Below are 23,537 nucleotides of genomic sequence, written 5' to 3' on the forward strand. Positions count from 1 at the left end.
AAGATTGAAACTCAAAACATGACAAAGAATGAAACAGAAAATAAGAAAAAAATGATTAAAAAATAAAGAGAAACCACGAGAAATGACTCAATTAACATACTCTTTTGAAGTTAATTCCAGTACAATTATTTTCACAATTTTTTCCTCTTTTGCATATTCTTTCTCTTCTCCCACTGAAGTTAAAAGACCAATGACATCTATTCCAAATAAACACAACCTATTAAATATTCAAAGGATTTGTTAAAAAAACTTGAATAACAGAATAGCAAGAAGAGATACACACCAACTAAAAAATCATAATCTTGGGTCATGTTTAGCAGCTCAGAAAAAGAAAACATGTTGAAATAAGTCTTAGGGATAACATCTTCATCAACAGCTACAACAGTGGTTCGGTGAAGAAAAACCAATTTAAATTCATGAGAAGTTGCTCTATAAACTTGACCTTCAACTATATGATCCCTAAACCTATTAAGGAGTGGTTTCTTAATTGTAGCTTGAATTTTTTCACATTGGAAATTCAACAAAAGAACAAAATCAGATTAATGAAACACATAATTTAAAGTTGAAAACTTAAAAAACAACAACTAACACCATATTTAAAAGAGAAGCTAATAGGGGCTATCATGCTCATCAAGGAGAATCATCTCCATTGAGTTAGGAATCTCATGGTTACCAAAAGAGGGTACAACCCAAAGCCTTAGAACCCTAACTTTCAGCCTCCAAGCCTCTCTAGGAGGATGCATCTTAGAAATCATATCAAATGGAGGAGGCATTGCAGAAAAAAAAGGAGATAAACAGAGTTGATGAAATAGATCAAAATGTAAACAAAAAAATTCTGAAATAGACAGAGCTTAGGAAGAAATAGAACATAGCAGAATATTTGTGCATTGAATGTGGTTCACCAACCATCCTTTTATAGAAAAAATCTAGAACACAAGGCTCACCTTTTTGAATTCAAATTGAGGATGATGGAAATGGAGGGAAAACAAAATCTCAGTCCATATGCATCTCCATTCAATGGCATAGAGATAACTAATCATAGGAGAAAAACCTGAACTAACACAAAAACAGGAAAAACAGGTGAAACTTTCAAGAAATCAAGAAATAGGGACCAAAAATTGAGATATCATACCATACCTACTACAGTGCACCTACATGTCATTAGACCATAAGGAAGGCAGTCATCAACTACCCCAAACAATGATTCTACTCATAGCAATGAGAGTTGGTAAATGTATTAGGTAGGGATACATTCTAAACAGCAGATGAATGGAAAAAAAAATATAGACAAACATCAATAAAAATCTGTTAATCACATCAACATTCATGAAATGGATGAGATTGAAACATCATACCTTGATAATAATTTCCAAATTTCCAATGAAGAATATATAGCACAACCTTATTATGTGTCCATAACACATTTTCATGGGAAGACCAGCTGCTGGATAGATTTTTCTTTGGATAAAGAGATATGCTAGTTAGACAAACAATACCATGAAGCCATTTTACTGGCACAAGGCCATCCTTTTCTCAATGAACCTCTTAAGTTCAGGGCGAAGAGTTGTATGTGCATCCAACAGCTGAAATATAAAATAATTTTTTCACAAACAACAAAAAAATGTAATGCAATTCAGTTGAACTTAAAAAATAAATAAATGACCAACATGCTATACATCAATTTTTGTCAATCACATCACCACTGATAGAATAGATTAGGTACAAAACCCATTCCATGATAATGATTCATACAACCCACATGCAACCAGCAATTCACTTTAGGTAAACTTAATGGATTTGTTGAACATACCTAAAAAAAACAAAGATTCATCAATGGGATTATTGAATCAGAACTGAAATCAGAATGCAAAACTTGAACAGGAGCAAATGGAATTGGGAATGCAAAAATTGAATAGGAGTGGCACAAGCATATTCTTTTATCAAAGAAGCAAACAAATTTATGACAATCAGCTCTACTTCTTTGCAAGAGGTGAAATATACAGCAATTTTTGCATAACCAATAAAGGATTGAAATGCAACTGAGTTGACTAACAAAAGATTTCATCAAAATGCAAATAAATCACCAAGAAACTATCAATCAATTCCTATCAATTATATCACCACTCATCAAATAGATTAGATAGAAGAGAATTTCCTAGTAACACAAACAATGGAGTGATGCCATCTTTTTGTGAGAAAACCACTTCCTTTCTGAATGACATCTTAAATTCAGGACAAAGACCCCATATTTTTTTCAAGAGCTGAAATATAAAATAATTTTTACATAAATAATAAAAAAATGAGAATGCAATTGAGTTGAATAACCAAATCTTTCATTTAATGACCAAGAAGCTATGAATCAATTCCTATCAATCACATCACCACTGACTAAATAGATTAGGTACAAAACCCATTCCATGATAATGATTCACACAACCCACATGCAACCAGCAATTCACTTTAGGTAAACTTAATGGATTTGTTGAACATACCTAAAAAAACAAATATTCATCAATGAGATTATTGAATCAGAACTGAAATCAGAATGCAAGACTTGAACAGGAGCGAATGGAATTGGGAATGTAAAACTTGAATGGGAGTGGCACAAGCATATTCCTTTATCAAAGAAGCAAACAAATTCATGACAATCAGCTCTACTTCTTTGCAAGAGGTGAAATATACATCAATTTTTGCATAACCAATAAAAGATTGAAATGCAACTGAGTTGACTAACAAAAGGTTTCATCAAAATGTAAATAAATCACCAAGAAGCTATCAATCAATTCCTATCAATCACATCACCACTCATCAAATAGATTAGATAGAAGAGAATTCCCTAGTAACACAAACAGTGGAGTGATACCATCTTATTGTGAGAAAGCCACTTTCTTTTTGAATGACATCTTAAATTCAGGACAAAGACCCCATGTCTTTTCAAGAGATGAAATATAAAATAATTTTTACATAAATAATAAAAAAAATGAGAACGCAATTGAGTTGAATAACCAAATCTTTCATTTAATAACCAAGAAACTATGAATCAATTCCTATCAATCACATCACCACTGACCAAATAGATTAGATAGAAAGCCCATACCTTGATAGGGATTCCCACATTTTCAGTGAAGAATGTATGGCAGAACATCATTACCTATGCAGAAGACATCTTTAAGGGAAGATAACCTACTCCACGTATCTCTCTTTGTAGGAGGGAATTTCTAGTTAGACAAAAAGTTCTTTTATATAAACAATAAAAAAATAGAATGCAATTGAGTGCTTCATAAAAAATATATATATATATTATTCCAATACTTGTTAAGTTTAAAAATTTTGAACAAGTATATATGTTTTTAAGAATAATTAATGGATGAAAATAAGAAGAAAAAAATAATACTTTTTACAATACCCTTAACCTCCTGCTTGTGAAATAGGACAAAAGTGATCTATATACTAAAGTACTTTACTCGGAAAATATTTAAAAAATTTGTATCATTAAACATAAATAACAGAACATGATTCTGAATACAGAAAATAGTATAAAAATTCAATGAATTTGTTGAATATATACAAAGTAAAAAATAAAAATAGATTCATCAGTTTTTAAATAATGTAACAGAAACTTCCAAAGAATGTAACTAAGAACATGAACCCAGAAACAAACCAAGTCAGATAAGAGAACATGATTCTGAATGCAGAAAAAATTATAAATTGCTACATTCAGCCCAAACAATTCAAAGGAATTAGTGAATGAGAACGGAAATTGGAATGCAAAATTTGAATAGGAGAGAATGAAATTGGGAATGCAAAACTTGAATAGGAGAAGCTGGGTCTATAAACTGGATTTGCTGAAAAAATTCTGTCAATCACATCACCATAGAGAAAGTAGATTAGGTAGAAACCCCATACCTAGACAATGATTCACAAAACCAAACGCATGATCCATAAATATAAGAAAAGGTAAGTAAGAAGATAATCTTTATAATCATTATAAAATCCCAAAAATTGATAAAATACACAAACCACATACAACAAACAATTCAACAGCTAGCAAAAAGAGAAATGATAATCATACCAACAAAATCTAAATAACGAAATGAAGAAGAGGAAACAGATTCATAGACTATACTCAAAATTAACAGCAACTTCCAAAGAATGTAACCAAGAATATGAACCCAAAAACAAACCAAGTTAGATAGACAATTTGTAAATTAAAAATTTCACAATTTGCACAATTAGAAATTTCACAAACCCTAAACAATAAAATATGGGTTAACCGTGGAACAGATACTAAAATTGATCATAAGGATGTACACAATGAAAGAAAAGAAAAAGGATGAAGAGAAAAATAGGTTTGGATGCACCTGATTGATTGATCAGAGATCTTGAATTTGAGACCCCAATAGGAAATCACTAACCTGGATGAACGGCGACGAACCAAACTCCTAAGAAAACAGAGCTCATACACAGAGTTTCGTAGGCAGATGAAACGAAGCTAGGAGAAGAAACCAAAGCTCCTAGGGTTCCAACTAATCATTACCTGTTGAAACAAAACCATCAAAAGGCAGGTTGCATGAGCGATTCGGTGAAATGGAAGGCAGGTTGCGTGAGCAAGAAAGTGAAAGGGATAGCTGATGGCAGAATGACAGAGGAGCACATGCACCCCTAAAGATGAGAAGCCACGCTGGAGGAGCCATCGTGGAGGAGAGCCTCCACCTGGGACTGGAGCCGGCCTGGAATGCGGAGAGGTCTCCAGCTCAGAGATGAAACCACGGTTATCTATTGTTTAATGATAAAGGGAGTATAGATATATGTAGTTAAGCTTTTATTAATTATTATGCATAATGAAACAAACTTATTAACTTGAGAACTTCAATGACAAGGTATTAATAAAAAAAAAGGACATAATTTTTGTACTAAAATTAGGTTTTATTAATAAACAAGTTTAGAGTTGGTGATTTTATTAAAAATAATTATTCATGGATTACCCACAACATTATTTTTACACTAATCCATTAAATACTAACTAAATACATTAATGTTTTTCTTATATCATATTTCTTATGATATACATAATATTATATTTTAATTAATCCAATACATACATCGTACGAGCTATTACAATGATCGTGAAAAGACGATAAAGGTGAAGGATCAGGATCCATAAAAAAACACTAAAAATTTATCTTCATTGAGTTATACTAGCATTTTATCCGGTACCCACTAAACCTTCCATTGTTTCCATGCATGTTCATTATTTTAATCTCAAAATCAAAAGGCCTTCCATCAATTTTTCATTTTTTTTTGTTTATTTATATTCACATGCAATCTATTTCATTTTTAAAAGAGCGAAGTGTACACAAAAAATATTATAATGTAATAAGCTATGGAAGAATCAATTACTTTCTTTCATCTCTTTCTTATTATTAGGATTTATGTTTGAATTTGATTTTGAATTCAATCTCTTCTACCATTGTAATTAATTGGATATCTATCATGACTTCTTTTTTATTTTATTCAATGGAAAGAAAATTTGAGAGAAAGGAGTCTCTGTTTATAATTTTTTTTTGAAATTATACAATAAACGATAAACTATTATAATAAATTAATTACAGACTTTTTTTTTTTTTTTACTAAAGATCGGATTGAAACTCGAACCCGCAACCTCTAGATAAATATGGAGAGACTATGCCATTTGAGTTATAGCTTGTTGGCAATTACAAACTAATTTTATTATAGTTAAAATATTAACACTAATTAAATTTAAGTAACTCAAGTTACTAATATAATTAATAATCAAATTTTAAAATATCAATTAATAAAAAATTGAGACGTTATAAGAAATAAGTTACATGTTATTTTAGAAAAGATTGGATAAAACTCACTTAAAATTTATTTTAAGTGTCATTGTTATGAATATTTATATTAGTATCGAAATTTAAATTTAAACTCCTTAGTTTAGGATTAATATGTTTTAAATATTTAAGTTATAATTTATAAGTATGTTTGTAATTTCTCTAATATTTAAATAAAAATTTTATTTTTATTATAATAGAGATTAAATATAAATTTTATTACATAAGAAATTGAATTAAGATATACAGTGGTATTATTATTTTTATGTTTTTATTTTGTATATTATCGTTATGAGATAAAATGATTTTTTTTTTTAATTTTAGATTCTGCAGAATTAATAACAACAACTCTTAAAGTTGTGAAATAAAAAAGTCCTTGATTCAACCCCTTTCAAAGCCAAACTATAACCTTCAATATTAAAGGACATTTGGAAAATCTGGTTTATAACACAGATTTCTGATCATAAAACACAAGTATATGTCCACTAAATTAACGTGGTGATGTGGCGCTGGTTATTAATACATTTAATTATTAGTGCGTGGCAAAGGGTAGTACTGTAGTAGCCACCCACTATGTAGAATGCTAGATTCAAACAATTTTAGTAGTATCGACCAAAAGAAAAAAAAAACAATTTTAGTAGTGAAAACAAAAATATATATTAAAATATTTTTTTTAGATATTATTATATTTATAATTTGAATATAATTTAAGAATTTAATTTTGATATACTGTCAGTATAAAATAATTTTACATATGTATTTAATTACGTAATGTCACATTAATAAAAATAACTATTTTTTACGTTGATCCTGTGAATAATCATCTAAAAGAATAAATGTAATTATATGACTGTGTAAAATACTTTATACTGTCAATCCATCAAAATTAAACTCATAATTTAAAACTAGAATTATGTATAAGTATAAAAAAATAATAATTTTATTTATATTTACAATAATTATGTATAAAATTTAAAATAAAGAATATTAATTAGAATTCAATTAGAAAACCAAACTCCAAATCATAAACTCTCAATCATAAATTCTAAATTATAAATCTCACATCTTAAATTCTCTAAAAATTAATGATCTTTTTACAATAAAAAGTTAGTTAATGTTAAGTAACTAAAAGTTAGGTTTTTATATTTTTATTATTTAATAGATAAATAATATTTTTTTTATCTTATCCAATTTTTGAAAAAAAATATTAATAATTTTATTTATATTTAAAAAATTAAACTTTAGTTTAATAATTAACTAATTGTTTAGTTTTAAAAATAACATTATTACTACTTATTATTTTTTATTTTTAATTTTGATACTAAATTATATTTAACAAGATATATATATTTTTGCATATTAAACTTAATAATTTTTTAAACATAATTCTCAAAAAAATCATTTATAATTTATTATTGGGACAAAAACAATATAACAATAGAGACAAATATATTTATTATATATAATTAATAACAACTTTTTAAAAGTGAGGCAAATGCACCCTTTTTATAAGACTGGATTCATCCGAAGGATGAAGTACTACCAATAATACGTGCTGAGCTGTATTAAATATTTAAGGGTTTAATTAATATATGCTATAAGAATATATGATAAATTTATTATTAATAAAAAAATTTAAATATTTTTATTTAATAAATATAAAATAAATATATTAAAAATTTAAATTTTTTATATTTTTAATAAAAAAATTATTTTATAAATTTAATCTACGTCCTTATAATACATATTAGCTAAATCTAATATTTAAATATAACATGTTTGATGCGGTGGCACAAGAAAAACTGCTTTTGAAAATTATAAGATATTTGGACATTCTAGCTATAGACCAACACGTTTAAAAAACGATTTAATATTATTCTTACATCTTACTTCATCCGTTATTAATACCTCCACTTACACTACCTATAAATCTTAGAATCAAATTTTTTTTATAAATTAAATTTAATTAAATTAAATAATAATACTTTAAATAATATTAATTATAACTAATTTTTGTTATGTTAAATTAACTTAGTTAGATTTACTTACAAAAAAATTTAAATGTATAACATTATTCTAAATCAAAATCATATAAATAAAACGTATTAAATCAAAAGTATATATTTTTTCCTTTAACAAACCTTTTGGTATAAGCTTAAATAATATTAAGGGCGGTTACTATAAAATTAGGCAAATATCTCCAACAGCTTTGTAATAATAGATCAATAACTTAATAATTGTAATATAATATATTCGAATTCACACCCTTTACATTAAAAAAGATAAAATCAGCACACACAAAAAGTACATTATTTATTTTAAATACACATTATATTTATCTCACATTTTTTTATTTTAAATGTCAAAGTATTTTTATAGGTGTCTACCACCACCAATTTTCTAAAAACCAATGTATACCTATTCCATTTCAAGTAAAGGAGAACGCAACTCTTGAACACGACGAGTTATATCTATTGCCAAATTTATTACACAGAAACATTTGGTGTCCACTGCGTGGGGCTTTTAAATCTAACCCCACTATTATTTTTCTGTTCAATTTTTATCCTCTTTTGTAGATTATAATAAATAGTGGAAGAGCAAAATATCCACCTCCTCCACTTCTTCCTACTGAGATTAAACTATTGGCTATCAATAAATCGCTAAGAGCAAAAGTGCAACAGGTGATTGAGTTATTAAACCAGAAACAGAATGGTCGAAGCGTTGAGAAGGAACAGAAAAATTTTGATAATCGTGATAACGATGACGATGATCATAATGATCCATGAGCATCTTAAGTACTTGGACAATTTTTATAGAAAATTGATGACTTTTTCTTGGTAATTATATGATTTTTAAGGCTATTCTATTAGTACTTTGATTTTCTTGGTTTCATGATTTTTGTAGAAAAATGTTAGGAAAAGAGAAGCAAAAGCACAAGGAGGAACCAATAATTGAAGACAAGTGTAAAGAAAATTCATGGAAACTGTCAACCCTGACCTCTTCACACTCCAATGAGCATAGCTAGCATGAGTTATAGAGGTCCAAATGACGCAGTTTCAGCGGCATTAAAAAGCCAACTTTTAGAACATTCCAACGATATATAATAGTTTAGATGCTCTCTAGTTTTACGGTATTGAACGTCGTGACATTGGCACCAATGCCAAACCGCTTCCCACTTTCATTATCTTGTGGGAGAAGTGGCATCTAACGCCAGATGCACCAAGTTAGATGCTAGAATCACCAAGTTAGTCCAAAAGCACCATTCCTTGTTGGAGGGCTAACGTCCAGCATCATCCCTACTGTGGCGTCCAACACCAGTGCAGCGGCGTCCGGCGCCATAACCTCCTACGGCATCCAACGCCAAGTCCTCCGCACTCAATGCCAAGCCTCCAGCAACACTCCAGGCTTCCTGTACTCGACACCGTTTCTTCGGTATGAAACGCCAAGAAATTAGCTCTAAATAATATTTTTTTGAGTCGATTTAAAAAAAAATCAATCTTATTTAAATTTGAGAATTGATCAATCATTCTGACGAACATCTAATATAAAATTTTTATATTGACTGTTAAGTATTAAAAATTGAATAAAAAAATTATGTATGTATAATTTAATAATTTAATAAAAATAAATAAATATTATTTTTATATACTATTTAAAAAAAATTAAATTGTAATAAAAACACTTGTTCTAATAATACTAGCTTAAAACGGTCCTGCAGCTAAAACTATAATTGATCACCTTTTATTTGACGATAATTCAATACTTTTTTTTAATATAAATAAAAATTAATAATTAGTTACAATTAAAATTATTTTTTTAATTTAAAGAGTTTTCTCTTTTTTTTTTTCTATTTCTCTTATTCTTTTACTCATTCTATCTCTCTTTTATATCGTTTATTAATAATTAATTATAAATTTAACAATCAAAATTTAAATTATTAAAATTAAAATTAAACTAAAATATTATAATTAAAATTAAACTAAAATTAAAATATTAAAATTAAAATTAAACTAATATTAAAATTAAATATTAAAATATTATGTATATTTTTTTAGTTTTTCATTTAGTTTTAAATTTTTATCGTTTATTTAATTTTAATATTTTCACTTGTCTTCCTTCAAATAGTCATTACATATAATTTGAAGGGAATACTAATATTGTGATTAATAATTAGAATCAAGATTCAATTGTTTTAAAAAAAATTGATGTTAAGTTAATTTTATAACTATTAATATAAAATTTTATATATATAGAGAGAGAGATCATTTTTAAATAACAAGCATGAAAATTAATTATTTTTATTTATGTAACAGACTTAACACCTAATCAAATATAAAAATATACATATTAAATTTTTTCAAATTTTAGATAATGAATACTAAAATTAATTATTATTAAAAAACTAAACTCTTTTATATGAAAATAATAACTAAAAAGCTTATTATTTGATTTTTTTAATTTATGGAGACCTGATCTTTTTAACTGACGGAGACTTTTATCTCCTATGAACTTTTTGTAAAAGTAGTTTAATTCTATGAATTTTGTTCTATAATCTATAATATTAGGACAAAACCGACATAATTTTAAAAAATTTATATTCTCGTAATGTTATCACGGGTAAAGACACTAGTTATATACAAAATTTAAATTTAATAATAAAACAATAATGTTATATCACATTTTGCGGTTTGAATTAGATTGTATCAAATTAATTTTCAGTTTTGAGAACGTATGAAAAAATCGATCAAATTCATGCATTTCATCAAAAATAGAATCTAATCTAATCTAAATTTATACCATTTTAGCCTATTTTCAATTTGAATTTATTGAATGAATAATTTTTTTTTAAGATTGATTTGTATTGAAATTAAACACCTGTATATGATAGTGATAGATAGGGATGGCAGCACCACCCGCGGGTATCCACCCCACTTCTACTCGCTCAGGACGAGTAATTACCTGCCCCATATTGTGGTGGATTTTTAGTAGGGCGGGTTCTTGGACAGGGCAGATTAGACGGATTTAGGTAATATCCGCCTACCCATATTGGTATATATATAATATATATAATTTTAATATATAATATGTGTAATATATTGGTAAAGAAAATTATGCTAATTTGGATTTTTAACAAAATTAACTTCCGTTGCAAATATAGTCCAAATCGGCAATGATTTTAAATTCAAAAGATAAGTCACAATTCAAAACAAATATAAACCGAAAGTATTTAAACTCTCGGATCGTCTTCCCTAAAAGTTGCAATGAAATGCTCTATTATTGGTTTTGAGGGATTTGGGGGTTTTGGGATAGTAACAAACAAGAAATGTAAATAGCAAGACAATAAACAAGCATGCAAGGAATTAAATGAAAGCAAATAAAAGCAATGAAAATAGAAATTAAATGGTAAAAAGAGCTCCCGGCAAGAATTGGGGAATTAAGGATTCCTATCCTAGTTATGGACCACAAACATGGTAATTGTGTAAAACTAATCCCAATTAGTCAATCCTAACATCGAGAATTAGTCAAAATGACATAATTGATCTCAATTCACAAGTCCTAGCCAACTCTATTAATGAAAGGCTTAGAGTTAGTGGAAACTAAATCAACTAACAATCCTAATACAATGTGAAATGAACATCCACAACTCAAATTCACCTAATTACCCAATTTTTCAACCAAGAGTGTGAAAAATTATACAAAAGCTAAAAAAGATATTTTATCAAACACGTAGCATGCATAAAAGAAAAAATATCATAAATTGCAATAAAAATAAATTCTATAACTATCAATTGTAATAAATGATAATAATAACAACTCAAATAAGTATTAAAGAAACATAAAACATCAAAATTGCATTAAATGAAATTAAAAGTAACAAGAGTGTTCATAAATATAAAAGTGGCAAAATTGAGAAATTAGCAAAAGAAATGAAGATGATCAAGACAAGAGAGTAAGAAACATAAATGAAACTATATTAAAACAAGAATTAAATGTTGAAATTAAAGAGAAAGTAAACTAAGAACCCTAATTCTAGAGAGAAGGGGGAGTTTCTCTCTCTAGAAAAACTAAATAAAAACATGTAAAAACCTAAACCTAAGTGCTCCCCCTTTCACATAGAATGATGACCCTTTGATATAGCACTCAATCAGCTTTAGAAAGTCCTAAAACTAGGCTCTGGAGGCCCAGAAATCGTCCTCAGCGATTTGCATTAATGAGGTCACGTGCTAGGACTTGTGCGTACGCACACTTGCTGATCTTTCACTTGTGCGTGCGCACAGATTGTCGTGCGTGGGCACACATGCTGTTGTGCTTCTTGTGCGTACACACACTCCAATGTGTACTTCTTCTTTGTTTTCTTTATATTTTTTCCCTATTATTGCATGCTTCTCCTCCACTCTTATAAAGTCATTCCTATCTCTTACACCTGAAATCACTCATCAAAAGCATCAAGGTATTGAATGGAATGAAAGTGGAATAAAATTGGTTAAATTAAACACAAAATAGCATATTTTCACAATTAAGTTCAATTTAAGGAGAGAACACAAAAGTATGCCATTTGGATGAATAAATGTGAGTTTATATAATGAAATCCACTCAAATCAATTTAAAATTTATCGTCAAATATGGATTCATCATATATGTAAAACAATTAGTAAAATGATTAATAATATTGTATCATATTTAAAATTTTATTTTAATTTATACTATGTATATGATGATGGTTATATAAATTTTAAAATTTTATTTTATTTATTGGATTTTAATAATTATAGGGACGGATAGGGTAGAGACAGAATGGATACTTACAAGCTGGGTTAGGGTTCAATTTTTTACTACCCGTATGTAGAAACGAAACAAATTCTATGCGAGTGTAGGATGGAGCAGGATCAGATAAAGCAAAAATCTACTCCTATCTGCTCCGTTACCATCCCTAGTGATAGAAACTTTTACGAAAAAATTATGCTTTGTTGAAAAAATGAAAAATGAGAGTGATGATGAAAAATAATTTGGCATAATAATATTTGGGGTTAACATTCTTTATTAATTATTTGATGAAAATATTGTTTTTCAAGTTTTTCGCTAAATGTTTGGGGAAGAAAAATGACATTATCCTAAAATAATAGAAATTATGAATCCAACAAAACATGTGACAAGAATAATATGACAAGTCATCACCGTTAATTTTATTTCTAAATCAAAGTCGAAATCCCAAATTGAATTCCTACATAAAAAAGTAAAAATTTACGTGTAATTATTTTTACGTAAAATTGATTTTTAATAATCATTAAATAATTTAATAAATTTAATTAAATTATTATTTAATAATTTTTAACTATCAACTTTATATAAAAATAATTATATATGTGACTCTTGTAATATAAAAAATGTTACATAATCAATATTTTTTCAGCATTTATCTTACATTCAAGACAGCATTACTTATTTTTCCATTTTTTTACTAAACTTATCATTCTCCTAGCATTTTCCTTTCTATATATATAATAGCAAATATGCACCCAACCAATATCATACCATACTACTCCACCTTTAGTAGAGTGTCTTAATCCAAATACTTCTAACTTCCCAAAGACATGGAATCTTCTTTTACCTCCATGATGCTCTCTCACCCAATTTTTTACTTCTTTTTCATGCTGTTTGGCATCATACTCCTCTTCATCAAACTCCTCAAACCCAACGATTCAAACAAGAAAGCAGAGAAGCATAGGCTTCCACCAGGTCCCAAACCATGGCCTATAGTTGGTAACATCCCTCAAATGCTTTGCAAACAAACCCACTCTTAGATGGTAAAATACTTTTAAAATTTTTTTGTTAAAATATATTAATTTTTAGACGAATTTATTCTTAACGAGTTCTAATAGTATCCGTGACTCTAAATCTAATTTATTCGTAGACTCGTAGTAAATAGAATATGTGCACAACTACAGCTTAAAAAATATTTAAGAAAACAATTCAAAAAAAAAATTATGCTAAATCCAATTTGGTTAATAGATGCGGATCTCTTGTATTTTTTGAAAAGTTTAAACGAATAGAAAGAGGTAATACAAATAGTTATATCTTTAATTGATTATATTATGTGTATATTAAAATCAGTCATTAAAGTTAGTCACTAGTATAAAATATATGTTAGAATATAAATATACATTAAAAATAAAAATCACACATATATTTATACACAAATACATTAATAACTGATTTTATTGAGTGATTTTGTATATGAATAGCACTTTTGATCTTTAATGCACTCCTTAAGTAAAACACCTTAAACTTTTAAATCTTAAACCTTAAATTTGAATAATTAATATAAAATACAATAAAAAATTAAGATTTCTTTAATTGATAAAGAATATAACATCACTCTTAACCTAATAAGGAGCATTTAAAGATGAACTATCTAATGATAAAAAGTTTGGTTAATATATAAGAAATACTAAGTTCAAACTTCAGTTCTAGTCTATATATAATAAACAAGAAAAAATTTCTATTAATTAATTTATTTCATAAATTCTTGTGAACATTATTAATATAAAAAAATAATTTATAAAGTGACTAATTATTTTATTTTCATTAATAATAATAATAATAATAATTATGAATATGAATATTTATATTTGTAGGAGATTATGATGGCAACAATAGATAATCCATACAACAACATTGAATGGGTGCTGGCTGAAATGTTAAATCAACCAAAGCTACTTCAGAAGGCTACCGAGGAATTAGACAATGTTGTGGGAAAAGAAAGGCTAGTGCAAGAATCAAATATTCCAAAACTCAATTATATAAAGGCATGTATAAGAGAAGGTTTTCGACTTCACCCAATCGTTGACTTCAACATTCCTCATGTCTCCATGGAAGACACCATAGTTTCTAATTACTTCATTCCAAAGGGAAGTCATATCCTCATTAGGAGACAGGGTATTGGCCAAAATCCAAAAGTTTGGAAAGACCCATTAAAATTCAAACCTGAAAGACATTTGAAGAATGATGGATCTAACTTAACTTTAATTGACCCTAATTTAGAGACTTTCACATTTAGCACCGGAAAACGTAGTTGTCCTGCGCTTACACTTGGTTCTACAATGACTATTATGTTATTTGCAAGGTTGGTGCATGGATTCACTTGGACTGCACCACCCAATGAACATATCATTGATCTTTGTGAATGTGTAGGTGATACTTCAAAAGCTAAGCCACTTGTAGCATTGGGAAAACCAAGGTTATCTGCAGAGGTTTATCACAAATTGGATCAAAAGAAAAATATCTGATTAGGATGTCATCTCTACTAGCTACTTAAAGTGATGTTAATCTAGAAAAAGAGAAGTCAATTAATAAAACTAGTAAGAGTAGTTAATGTTAGAGTAGTTGATAGGTCTAGTGACATAAATAGTAGAATTATATATGTAGTCTCTAATTCGTAACTACTATGAATAATCAAATTCCAGTGTTCAGTTTTTATTTCTTTGTTCTCCCTGTTTGCTAAAGGTCTTTAGGAAATACAATAAGCTCAATTGATATGAACAACACAATACATTATTAAATAATAAAAGTTATGAAACAAGTACATAAATTAATCGAGATATCTCTCTACTCATTCATTATTATTCATATACATAATAATGCATGCGACTCGATTAAACATATTATTAGAACGATATAAAAATATGACATCAATTTATATTACTCGATCTCTTATTGTATATTTGTAAATTAATTTGACGAATAATAGGGTTTTTGCTTTTATCATATTGTGATGGTATGGTATCAAAGCTCAGAAAGAGAAAGAGAGATCTAATAGACTGATTTTATAGAAATGTGAATGAGAAAAATGATTTTGTTAGCTTATTATTACATTAATTTTTAGTCTTATATAATTAATAACTCTTAATAAATCTGAGATTAATACTAACAATTATTATCTAATCTCATAATTAACTAACCAACTCTGCAAGCTCTATTTATTCCTGAGATCAGGCACGGACCTACACACGTGAGTAATGGGCACTCTCTCTCTCTTTCTATATATATATATAAAAGCTCTATTTATTCCTGACATCAGGCACGGAATAAGGGGCACTCTATATATATATATATACCTTTATTTTAGTTTTTTAAATGACTCTACTATAAATAAACTAAACTTAATTGCTTAAAGCTTTAAATTTATTTTTTTAACCTCGTTAAATTTAGTCTTTTATTCTTAAATTTCAGCCATCACTTTATTTTTATTCTCTTAAACACTCTTCTTAGTTTTATATTTTCAATTTTATTTTTCTATTATTTGTTTAATTGTCATATTCTCTTTATCAAAAGGTAAATTTTAAATTTTTTATATTTTTTTATATAGCTCTCTATGACTTTATGTATCTTCCAATTTCATTGTTTCTCTTTTTGATATTTTCAATTACAAATTTTAATCAAGCAATTATAGTTTAATTAAGTATTAATATAATTTTTTATTCTTTTCATGACTTTGTACATTTTATTTTATTCTCAATTTATTGATCCTTATTATTTGTTTTTATCTTTTGTTCTATTCTATGTAACTATGTTGCATATAAATTTTTAAAGTGAATTGATCAATTTATTAATTTAGAATATATATTTTTTTATTTTTAGAAATAGTAATGGAGAAATATTTTTAAAAAAAGTTGCCACTAGAATCTAAAGTCACTTCATTAGTCTCTTCTAATAAAAAGAAGTTCTTAGAATTCAATGTCGAAAGCCTGGTAGCTGATCCTAAACAATGACCTAAAATTTTAAATTATAATCTAAATGTCAGAGATGAAGTTAGACGAACTTATTTATAAAAAGGTCCTTGTCAACCAAAAGAATGTTAGTGTTGCAAGTATGAAGAGTGTTGAAGTTAGTCCCACATTAAAGAAAGCAAGGAAGAGTGAGGAGTTTATAAGATAAGAGACCCATTAACTTGACACCTTAAGATTTATTGTTAGGATTTGGTTGAATTAGTCCCACATTGCTTAGGATAGCAAATGGAGTGGGTGGCCTAGGCTATAAATATGGACTCCATTTGCTATCCTAAGCAATGTGGGACTAATTCAACCAAATCATAACAATAAATCTTAAGGTTTTGAGTTGGATGTGGTGTCGTCCCATTTTATGTTATCTCACTTGATTCCTCCCCGAAATCTCCACGGTGGCCCCAACAAGTGGTATCAAAACCGATGGTTTAATCGGTCTGGTTTAAGGGGTATTCAAGGTGAAGCATCGGAAGTCTTCCCGGCAAAGGTGGTTCGGGCGGCGTGTCCCGCGGTGTTTTGCGACGATGTGATGGACGAATACTCATGTAGTGGAGGAGCTAGAAAGAGGGGGAGTTGATGCTTGATATGGAGGCTCACACTTGAGGGGGAGATTGTTAGTGTTGCAAGTGTGAGGAGTGTTGAAGTTAGTCCCACATTAAAGAAAGCAAGGAAGAGTGAGGAGTTTATAAGATAAGAGACCCATTAACTTGACACTTTAAAATTTATTGTTAGGATTTGGTTGAATTAGTCCCACATTGTTTAGGATAGCAAATGGAGTGGGTGGCTTAGGCTATAAATATGAGGCTAAGTTCTCCATATTTTTTGCACCAGTCGAAAACACTTAAAGCTTGTATCTGACTTTTCTTTTTCTCTATACTCTTTGATTAGAGAGTGTTGTGAGGTGTGCTTTGAGAGTGTGGGTGTACTGGGGTGCCGGTGTTAGAGAGAAAGAAGTCTGTGTTGTAATAATTTTCACATAGTGATATTCTTTGGTTGTCATTTGACAACGACCGTGGTTTTTTTTCTCCAGTAATTGGGGTTTTCCAAGTTAAATTCTTGTGTTGTGATTTTGTCTATTTTATTTCTTTGTGAAAGGTATTTTCTCAAGGAAAAATGGTGTATTATTCCCAACATGTGGTATCAGAGCTTCGGTTCGATGAGATTTATTCTTAATATGCTCTGTGGTTGCAGCCTAGTCTGACCTTTCACATCAGAAAAGAATTTTGTCCTGTGACTTTATGTTGATCTTTGGTTATTGTTGTTGTTGTTGGAAGGCAGTGTGATACTGTGAGAGTGCAGTTTGGAAAGGTTCTGGCTAAGGAAAGACTTGGTATTTAAGTGTGTCCATTGTGACCCACCTCTCTTTCCTAGGGACCCTTCCTAGTGCACGGTCTACAGTTGAGTTATACTATTCCAGTATACGGTTGCAATAATGTCAGGATATTCAAGTGCTGTGAAGCTTGAAATAGAGAAATTTGATGGAAGAATCAATTTTGGCTTGTGGCAAATACAAGTCAAGGATGTGTTGATACAATCAGGTTTGCACAAGGCGTAGAAGATAAGAAGTATCCTCATGGTATTGCCGCACTGCCATGGATAAGGATAAGTTGTGGCAATCGGGTCCACAATTGCACACGGGCATTGGTTGGCGTTGAGATGCAAGGTGTGTGGCGGAGTTATGTCGATGGCTGAAGAACTTCCAGGAAAAGCCAATTTGGAAGTTGCACCATGAATTTTCAGCAAGGTTTCGATCTGTACCAAGACGAAATGCTTGGAGTGGTCTAATTCCAAGTGAGTATACTTTCATGGTGGAGTATGATAGTTCTCTGAACTATGATTGTCGGTATAGACAATGGCAGCAAAAAATTGTCGGTGTTGACTACGGAAGCTGAAGATGTGTGACTATTTCAATCAAGGTGGAGATTGTTAGGATTTGGTTGAATTAGTCCCACATTGCTTAGGATAGCAAATGGAGTGGGTGGCCTAGGCTATAAATATGAGGCTAAGTTCTCCATATTTTTTGCACTAGTCGGAAACACTTAAAGCTTGTATTTGACTTTTCTTTTCCTCTATACTCTTTGATTAGAGAGTGTTGTGAGGTGTAGTTAAATATTTGCTTTGAGAGTGTGGGTGTACTGGGGTGTCGGTGTTAGAGAGAAAGAAGTCTATGTGTTGTAATAATTTTCACATAGTGATATTCTTTGGTTGTCATTTGACAACGGCCGTGGTTTTTTTTCTCCAGTAATTGGGGTTTTCCACGTTAAACTCTTGTGTTGTGATTGTGTCTATTTTATTTCTCTGTGAAAAATATTTTCTCAAGGGGGAATGGTGTATTATTTCCAACAAAGAACATGATTTTCTACAAATATATTTTGGGACTTCTCTCCATAGATTTAATGCTAATTGGTTTGATGAATTTGGCAATTGGTTGGAATATAGTATTTTAAAAGATGATGTCTTTTGTCTTTGTTACAATATTATGAAACCTGATAATACGAGTGGTGATACTTTTATAAAAGAGGACTTTTCAAATTGAAAAAAGAAGGAGAGATTACAAATATATGTTGAAAATCATAATAGTGCTCATAATCAAGTTGAGAATGAAACAATTATTCAACATTTTTAAAATATAAAAACAAAAAAAGAAGTATCTTTAAGATTTGAAGACAAAGTTAGTGACTAATGTAAATTTTATTTTATTTTTTTGTTATTCGAATAATTAATGTATATTTTTATTTTTTTTATATTTTAAATTAATATATCTTTTAATAGTGACGTGTATTATTTTTATCCCCTTATCATAAATTTGTTGAGTCTGTCTGCCTGACCCATGTTATTGAGTGACTCACACTTCATCATAATTAGTTTGTATAGTTCTACCTAAATTAAAGATGACACACCAATAATTAAATGATGCAAAGTACTAAAATCATTCAAAGATATTTCTTTTAATTGATTTGATGATAAACTTCCAGTGGTAGTCTTGGTTTTCCCAGTGCAACTAGTGGCTTAACTTTTGTGGTATCCTTTTCAAGTTCAGAAAGATTAATGCTTGGTTCATTGGGAGGTGCAATCCAAGTGAATCCATGAACCAACCTTGCAAAGAGCATAACAATCACTGTAGTCCCAAGTGTGATTGCAGGACAACTTCGTCTTCCAGTGCCGAATATGAACAACTCTAGATTTGACTCAGTCAAAGTCAAATCATATCCATCTTTCTTCAAATGTCTTTCAGGTTTGAACTTCAATGGTTCATTCCAAACTCTTGGATTTTGGCCAATACCTTGCCTCCTAATAAGAATATGGCTACCCTTTGGGATGAAGTAATTGGCAACAATTGTGTCTTTCATTGAAACATGAGGAATATTAAAGTCATTAATTGGGTGAAGACGAAAACCTTCTCTCAAACATGCCTTCACATAGTTGAGCTTTGGAATATCTGATTCTTGTACTAACCTCTTCTTTCCTACCACTTTATCTAATTCTTCAATAGCCTTTTGAAGTATCTCTGGTTGATTAATTATTTCAGAAAGTACCCATTCAACATTATTATATGGATTGTCCATTGTTCCAACTGCAATTTCCTGCAAAAGACACATATATTCTTCATATTCATCTTATCAAGCAAATATATATATTTTAATCATGTAAGCTACATAAGAAAAAAAATAAAGAAATTAATTAATAGTCAAGTATTTTTTTTCTAGTTTTTTTTAGAGTGGAGCAAGATTAAGAATAAAATTACTAACCATATAAATAAATTAAAATATAATCAAACAATTCATTCTTTCATTCTCTAATCACTCTGGTATAGTCGATAAAATGGGCTAAACCCATGACCAACCCATTTATTTGTTTACACGGCGAATTTTGTTTTTAAAATTAAATCTATTTAAATTTTGAGTTAAGTATTATTAACTTGAAAAAATGACGGATTAATAAATAGGTTAAATAGACAGTACGTTTAAATTTTATTTTACATTTTCAAAAAAAAATTAGTACTTTTATCTAATATCTTTTTTTTATTCGACCCGAAAATCTGATTCATTAGTTGGAAAAACATTATTTGTTTCAGCCTTTCGGCATAAATGTAATTTTTTTAAAAATATTTTTAAAAAAATAAAATAAAAAGATAAACGAACCAACTCATTTAACCCATCGAACTAATCATAAATAATCCACGTTAAAAAATTATGCCCATAAATAAAGTGGGTTTAAATGAGTCTGTCCCATTTAACCCACAAACTTAAAGTGATCTAGACTTAAATAAACCGAACTAACCTATTTGACAGTCCTACACTTTGGCCATTCTTAACATTTTTTCCTCTCCATTCTATCTCTCTTTAACATATATGCTTGAGAGTGAGTTAAATCGGTTTACAAAACAAGTTCGAGTTCGATAAGTTAATTTGATAAACTTGTAAATCAAAATTAAATAAGTTTTTAAGCTCGTATATTAAATAAATCGAATTTAAATTTGTGTAATAATAATCTTACTTTTTATTTATCATATCTTAGTTGTAATATTTTATTTATTTTATTGTATTTGAATGGATAACACATCTACTTACATTATTTATTATTTATGATAGAAGAGAGCAACATATATGTTTTGCTATAAAATTTTGTAGTTATCTTTTATATATGATATTGATAGATAGACAATATATAAAATTGATAATTTTTTTATGTATAAGTTATAATTTATTTATATAAAATTATATATATTATATTTATGCTATTTGAGCCAATTCGTAGATTTTTGGTGAACCGAATCTAAATTTTATAAGTAGACATGATTATTAATGAGATGAATCATGAGTTAAAATTAGTTTTATTGAGTCGAATATGAGTTTAGCCTACCTCAACTCATCTCCGTTCACTTCTAATCCTATAATATAGTGTTGTAGGCTTTTATTATTTTTCGAAAAAAATCTACCTGATTTTAATGTATTGTTAAATTTCACTAATTAACTATTTTAACAGAAGAATCTTTAAACATAACTTCTCTAAGAAATAATAAAAGCATAGTGTTGATAATAATAATAATAATATGAAAAAGTGAATTAGTAAAAATGTTACCATGATTTGACTTTTGATTTCCTGGAGAGTCAAAAATGGATTGTTGTTAGCATCTTTCAATGAGATAAGAACATCAAGCCAATCCTCTTGATGTGTCCTGGTCCCATTCCTCCATTGACAAATCCTTTCTTCAATGATGGGATCATGGTACTTCCTTAGGGTATTAGTAGCTTTCTTCAATATTTTCTTATGACCTTCAAAATCAAACCCCCACAAGAACGGAAGATAATCAGAAACAGAAAATGCATAAATATGCCTTACCACCATGAACTGTGCTTCAACATACTCCAATTCCTCAGCACCAGGACCCCCATCTTCTCTACCATTACCAAAGTACCTCTTATTGAAGAGCAACCTTCTAATCAAGTTTCCACCATAGTGTTGCCCTACATGCCTCAAATCCACTAGGCCACTACCATTCTTGATTTGGTTATACACATAGAGAACAAGGTTATCGGCTTCTTGCACCCTTTTGTCATGCAGCCATTGATGCCTTTGTGGCGAAATCAATTCCTCAACTATGACTCTCTTCATTTTCTTCCATTGTTCTCCAAAGGGTGTTAGAGTTGTGGCTAGGTATCCCGATGAGACAAATTTACTTGACCAACTCAATGGTCTTGATGCGAAGATTGCATCTTGTTTCATTAAAATTTGGCGTGCAATGGAAGGACTTGTCACTGGGATAACATGGACATTGCCTAGACGGATGCATGCGATTTCGGTGTTGAGATCATTCATGATGTTTTGTATCCATCTAAGAGTGGGTTTGTTTGCAAGCATTTGAGGGATGTTACCAACTATAGGCCATGGTTTGGGACCTGGTGGGAGCCTAGGCTTCTTTGATTTCTTTGTTGAGTCATTGAGTTTAAGGAGTTTGTTGAAGAGAGGTATAATAATGCAAAATAGCATGAGCAACAAGGTAGGACCAAATTCCATGCCTGGGCTAAACACTCAAAGTACTATATACGTGGGTGCATTTCAAGTATAATTTGGCTGGGTTGAGGTAGGTGCTTATATATATACTACACAGTTAGGTGTATATGAAGTACGGACATTTTGTTAAGTTGTAGTATCTCCGTGTTAAATATATTTCGGATATGATATTCATTCGACACGTATGTTTATTAGGTCCAATTATATCTTAATGAAAAATAAAAAATTATTTTTTGGATATGTTTGAACACACTTAATTAAATACCATCATATATATATCAGTGTATCCAACATTATTCTTAACATGTATTTTTAAAATAAATTTAAAAATAATATATATTATTATTTATTAAAATAAAAAATATTTTAAATATTTTATATAATTAAAATAAAATATTTAAAATAATTATAAAACTAATTTATATTTTAATATCAATAAAATATCAAAATATTATTACAATTTATTTAAAAATACTTTATATTATATATATATATATATATATCTCCGTATCTTATAAAATTTTAAAATTTATATATCAGCATGTTCCATATTGTGTCGTATTCCGTATTTATATCAGTATCTGTGCATCATAAATTAGATCAAATAAGTCGTTGTAATTTGTTGTGAAGTTACTTTTTTTTTTAAGTTTAAATTAATAAAAAGATATATATGAATAATATCTTTATAATACATTTCTTCATGCAAGAATCTACTTTAGATCCATGTGAATATTTTGTAGAGGCTTAATTTTATTTTTTTATTTATCTTATGTTATTATTATTGTTTTTTTAAAGGATAATATCGACCGAATCGATGATAAAAGTTTTGATACCTATTATGAAATAATTTTTTTCAAAACTTAAATGGATAAGAAGATACAAATAAATA

At 28.8% G+C, this 23,537-nt stretch overlaps 2 protein-coding genes across 2 annotated transcripts; one reads left to right on the plus strand and one right to left on the minus strand.

Moving 5' to 3' along the window:
• Positions 1 to 9,230: 9,230 nt before the first annotated feature.
• Positions 9,231 to 15,139, plus strand: LOC112723966 (phenylalanine N-monooxygenase CYP79D16). The gene is made up of 2 exons (XM_025775298.1): positions 9,231 to 9,284; positions 14,489 to 15,139. The coding sequence occupies exons 1-2, from the start codon at positions 9,231 to 9,233 to the stop codon at positions 15,137 to 15,139; spliced, it is 705 nt and encodes a 234-aa protein (XP_025631083.1).
• A 4,442-nt stretch (positions 15,140 to 19,581) lies between these two features.
• Positions 19,582 to 22,651, minus strand: LOC112723967 (isoleucine N-monooxygenase 2-like). The gene is made up of 2 exons (XM_025775299.1): positions 21,716 to 22,651; positions 19,582 to 20,217 (listed from the first exon to the last, which is right to left on the minus strand). The coding sequence occupies exons 1-2, from the start codon at positions 22,649 to 22,651 to the stop codon at positions 19,582 to 19,584; spliced, it is 1,572 nt and encodes a 523-aa protein (XP_025631084.1).
• Between the last annotated feature and the right edge of the window lie 886 nt (positions 22,652 to 23,537).

Source organism: Arachis hypogaea, chromosome 11 (genome assembly GCF_003086295.3).
Source record: "Arachis hypogaea cultivar Tifrunner chromosome 11, arahy.Tifrunner.gnm2.J5K5, whole genome shotgun sequence".
In the NCBI taxonomy this organism is placed as follows: Eukaryota; Viridiplantae; Streptophyta; class Magnoliopsida; order Fabales; family Fabaceae; genus Arachis; species Arachis hypogaea.

Excerpts from the sequence above, each read along its gene's own strand:
- LOC112723967 (XM_025775299.1), bottom strand. The coding sequence starts at position 22,651 with ATGGAATTTGGTCCTACCTTGTTGCTCATGCTATTTTGCATTATTATA. Across the intron at positions 20,218-21,715 it reads AAATCAAAAGTCAAATCATG|GAAATTGCAGTTGGAACAAT; the intron begins GTAACATTTTTA and ends TGTCTTTTGCAG.
- LOC112723966 (XM_025775298.1), top strand. The coding sequence starts at position 9,231 with ATGCCAAGCCTCCAGCAACACTCCAGGCTTCCTGTACTCGACACCGTT. Across the intron at positions 9,285-14,488 it reads TACTCGACACCGTTTCTTCG|GAGATTATGATGGCAACAAT; the intron begins GTATGAAACGCC and ends TTATATTTGTAG.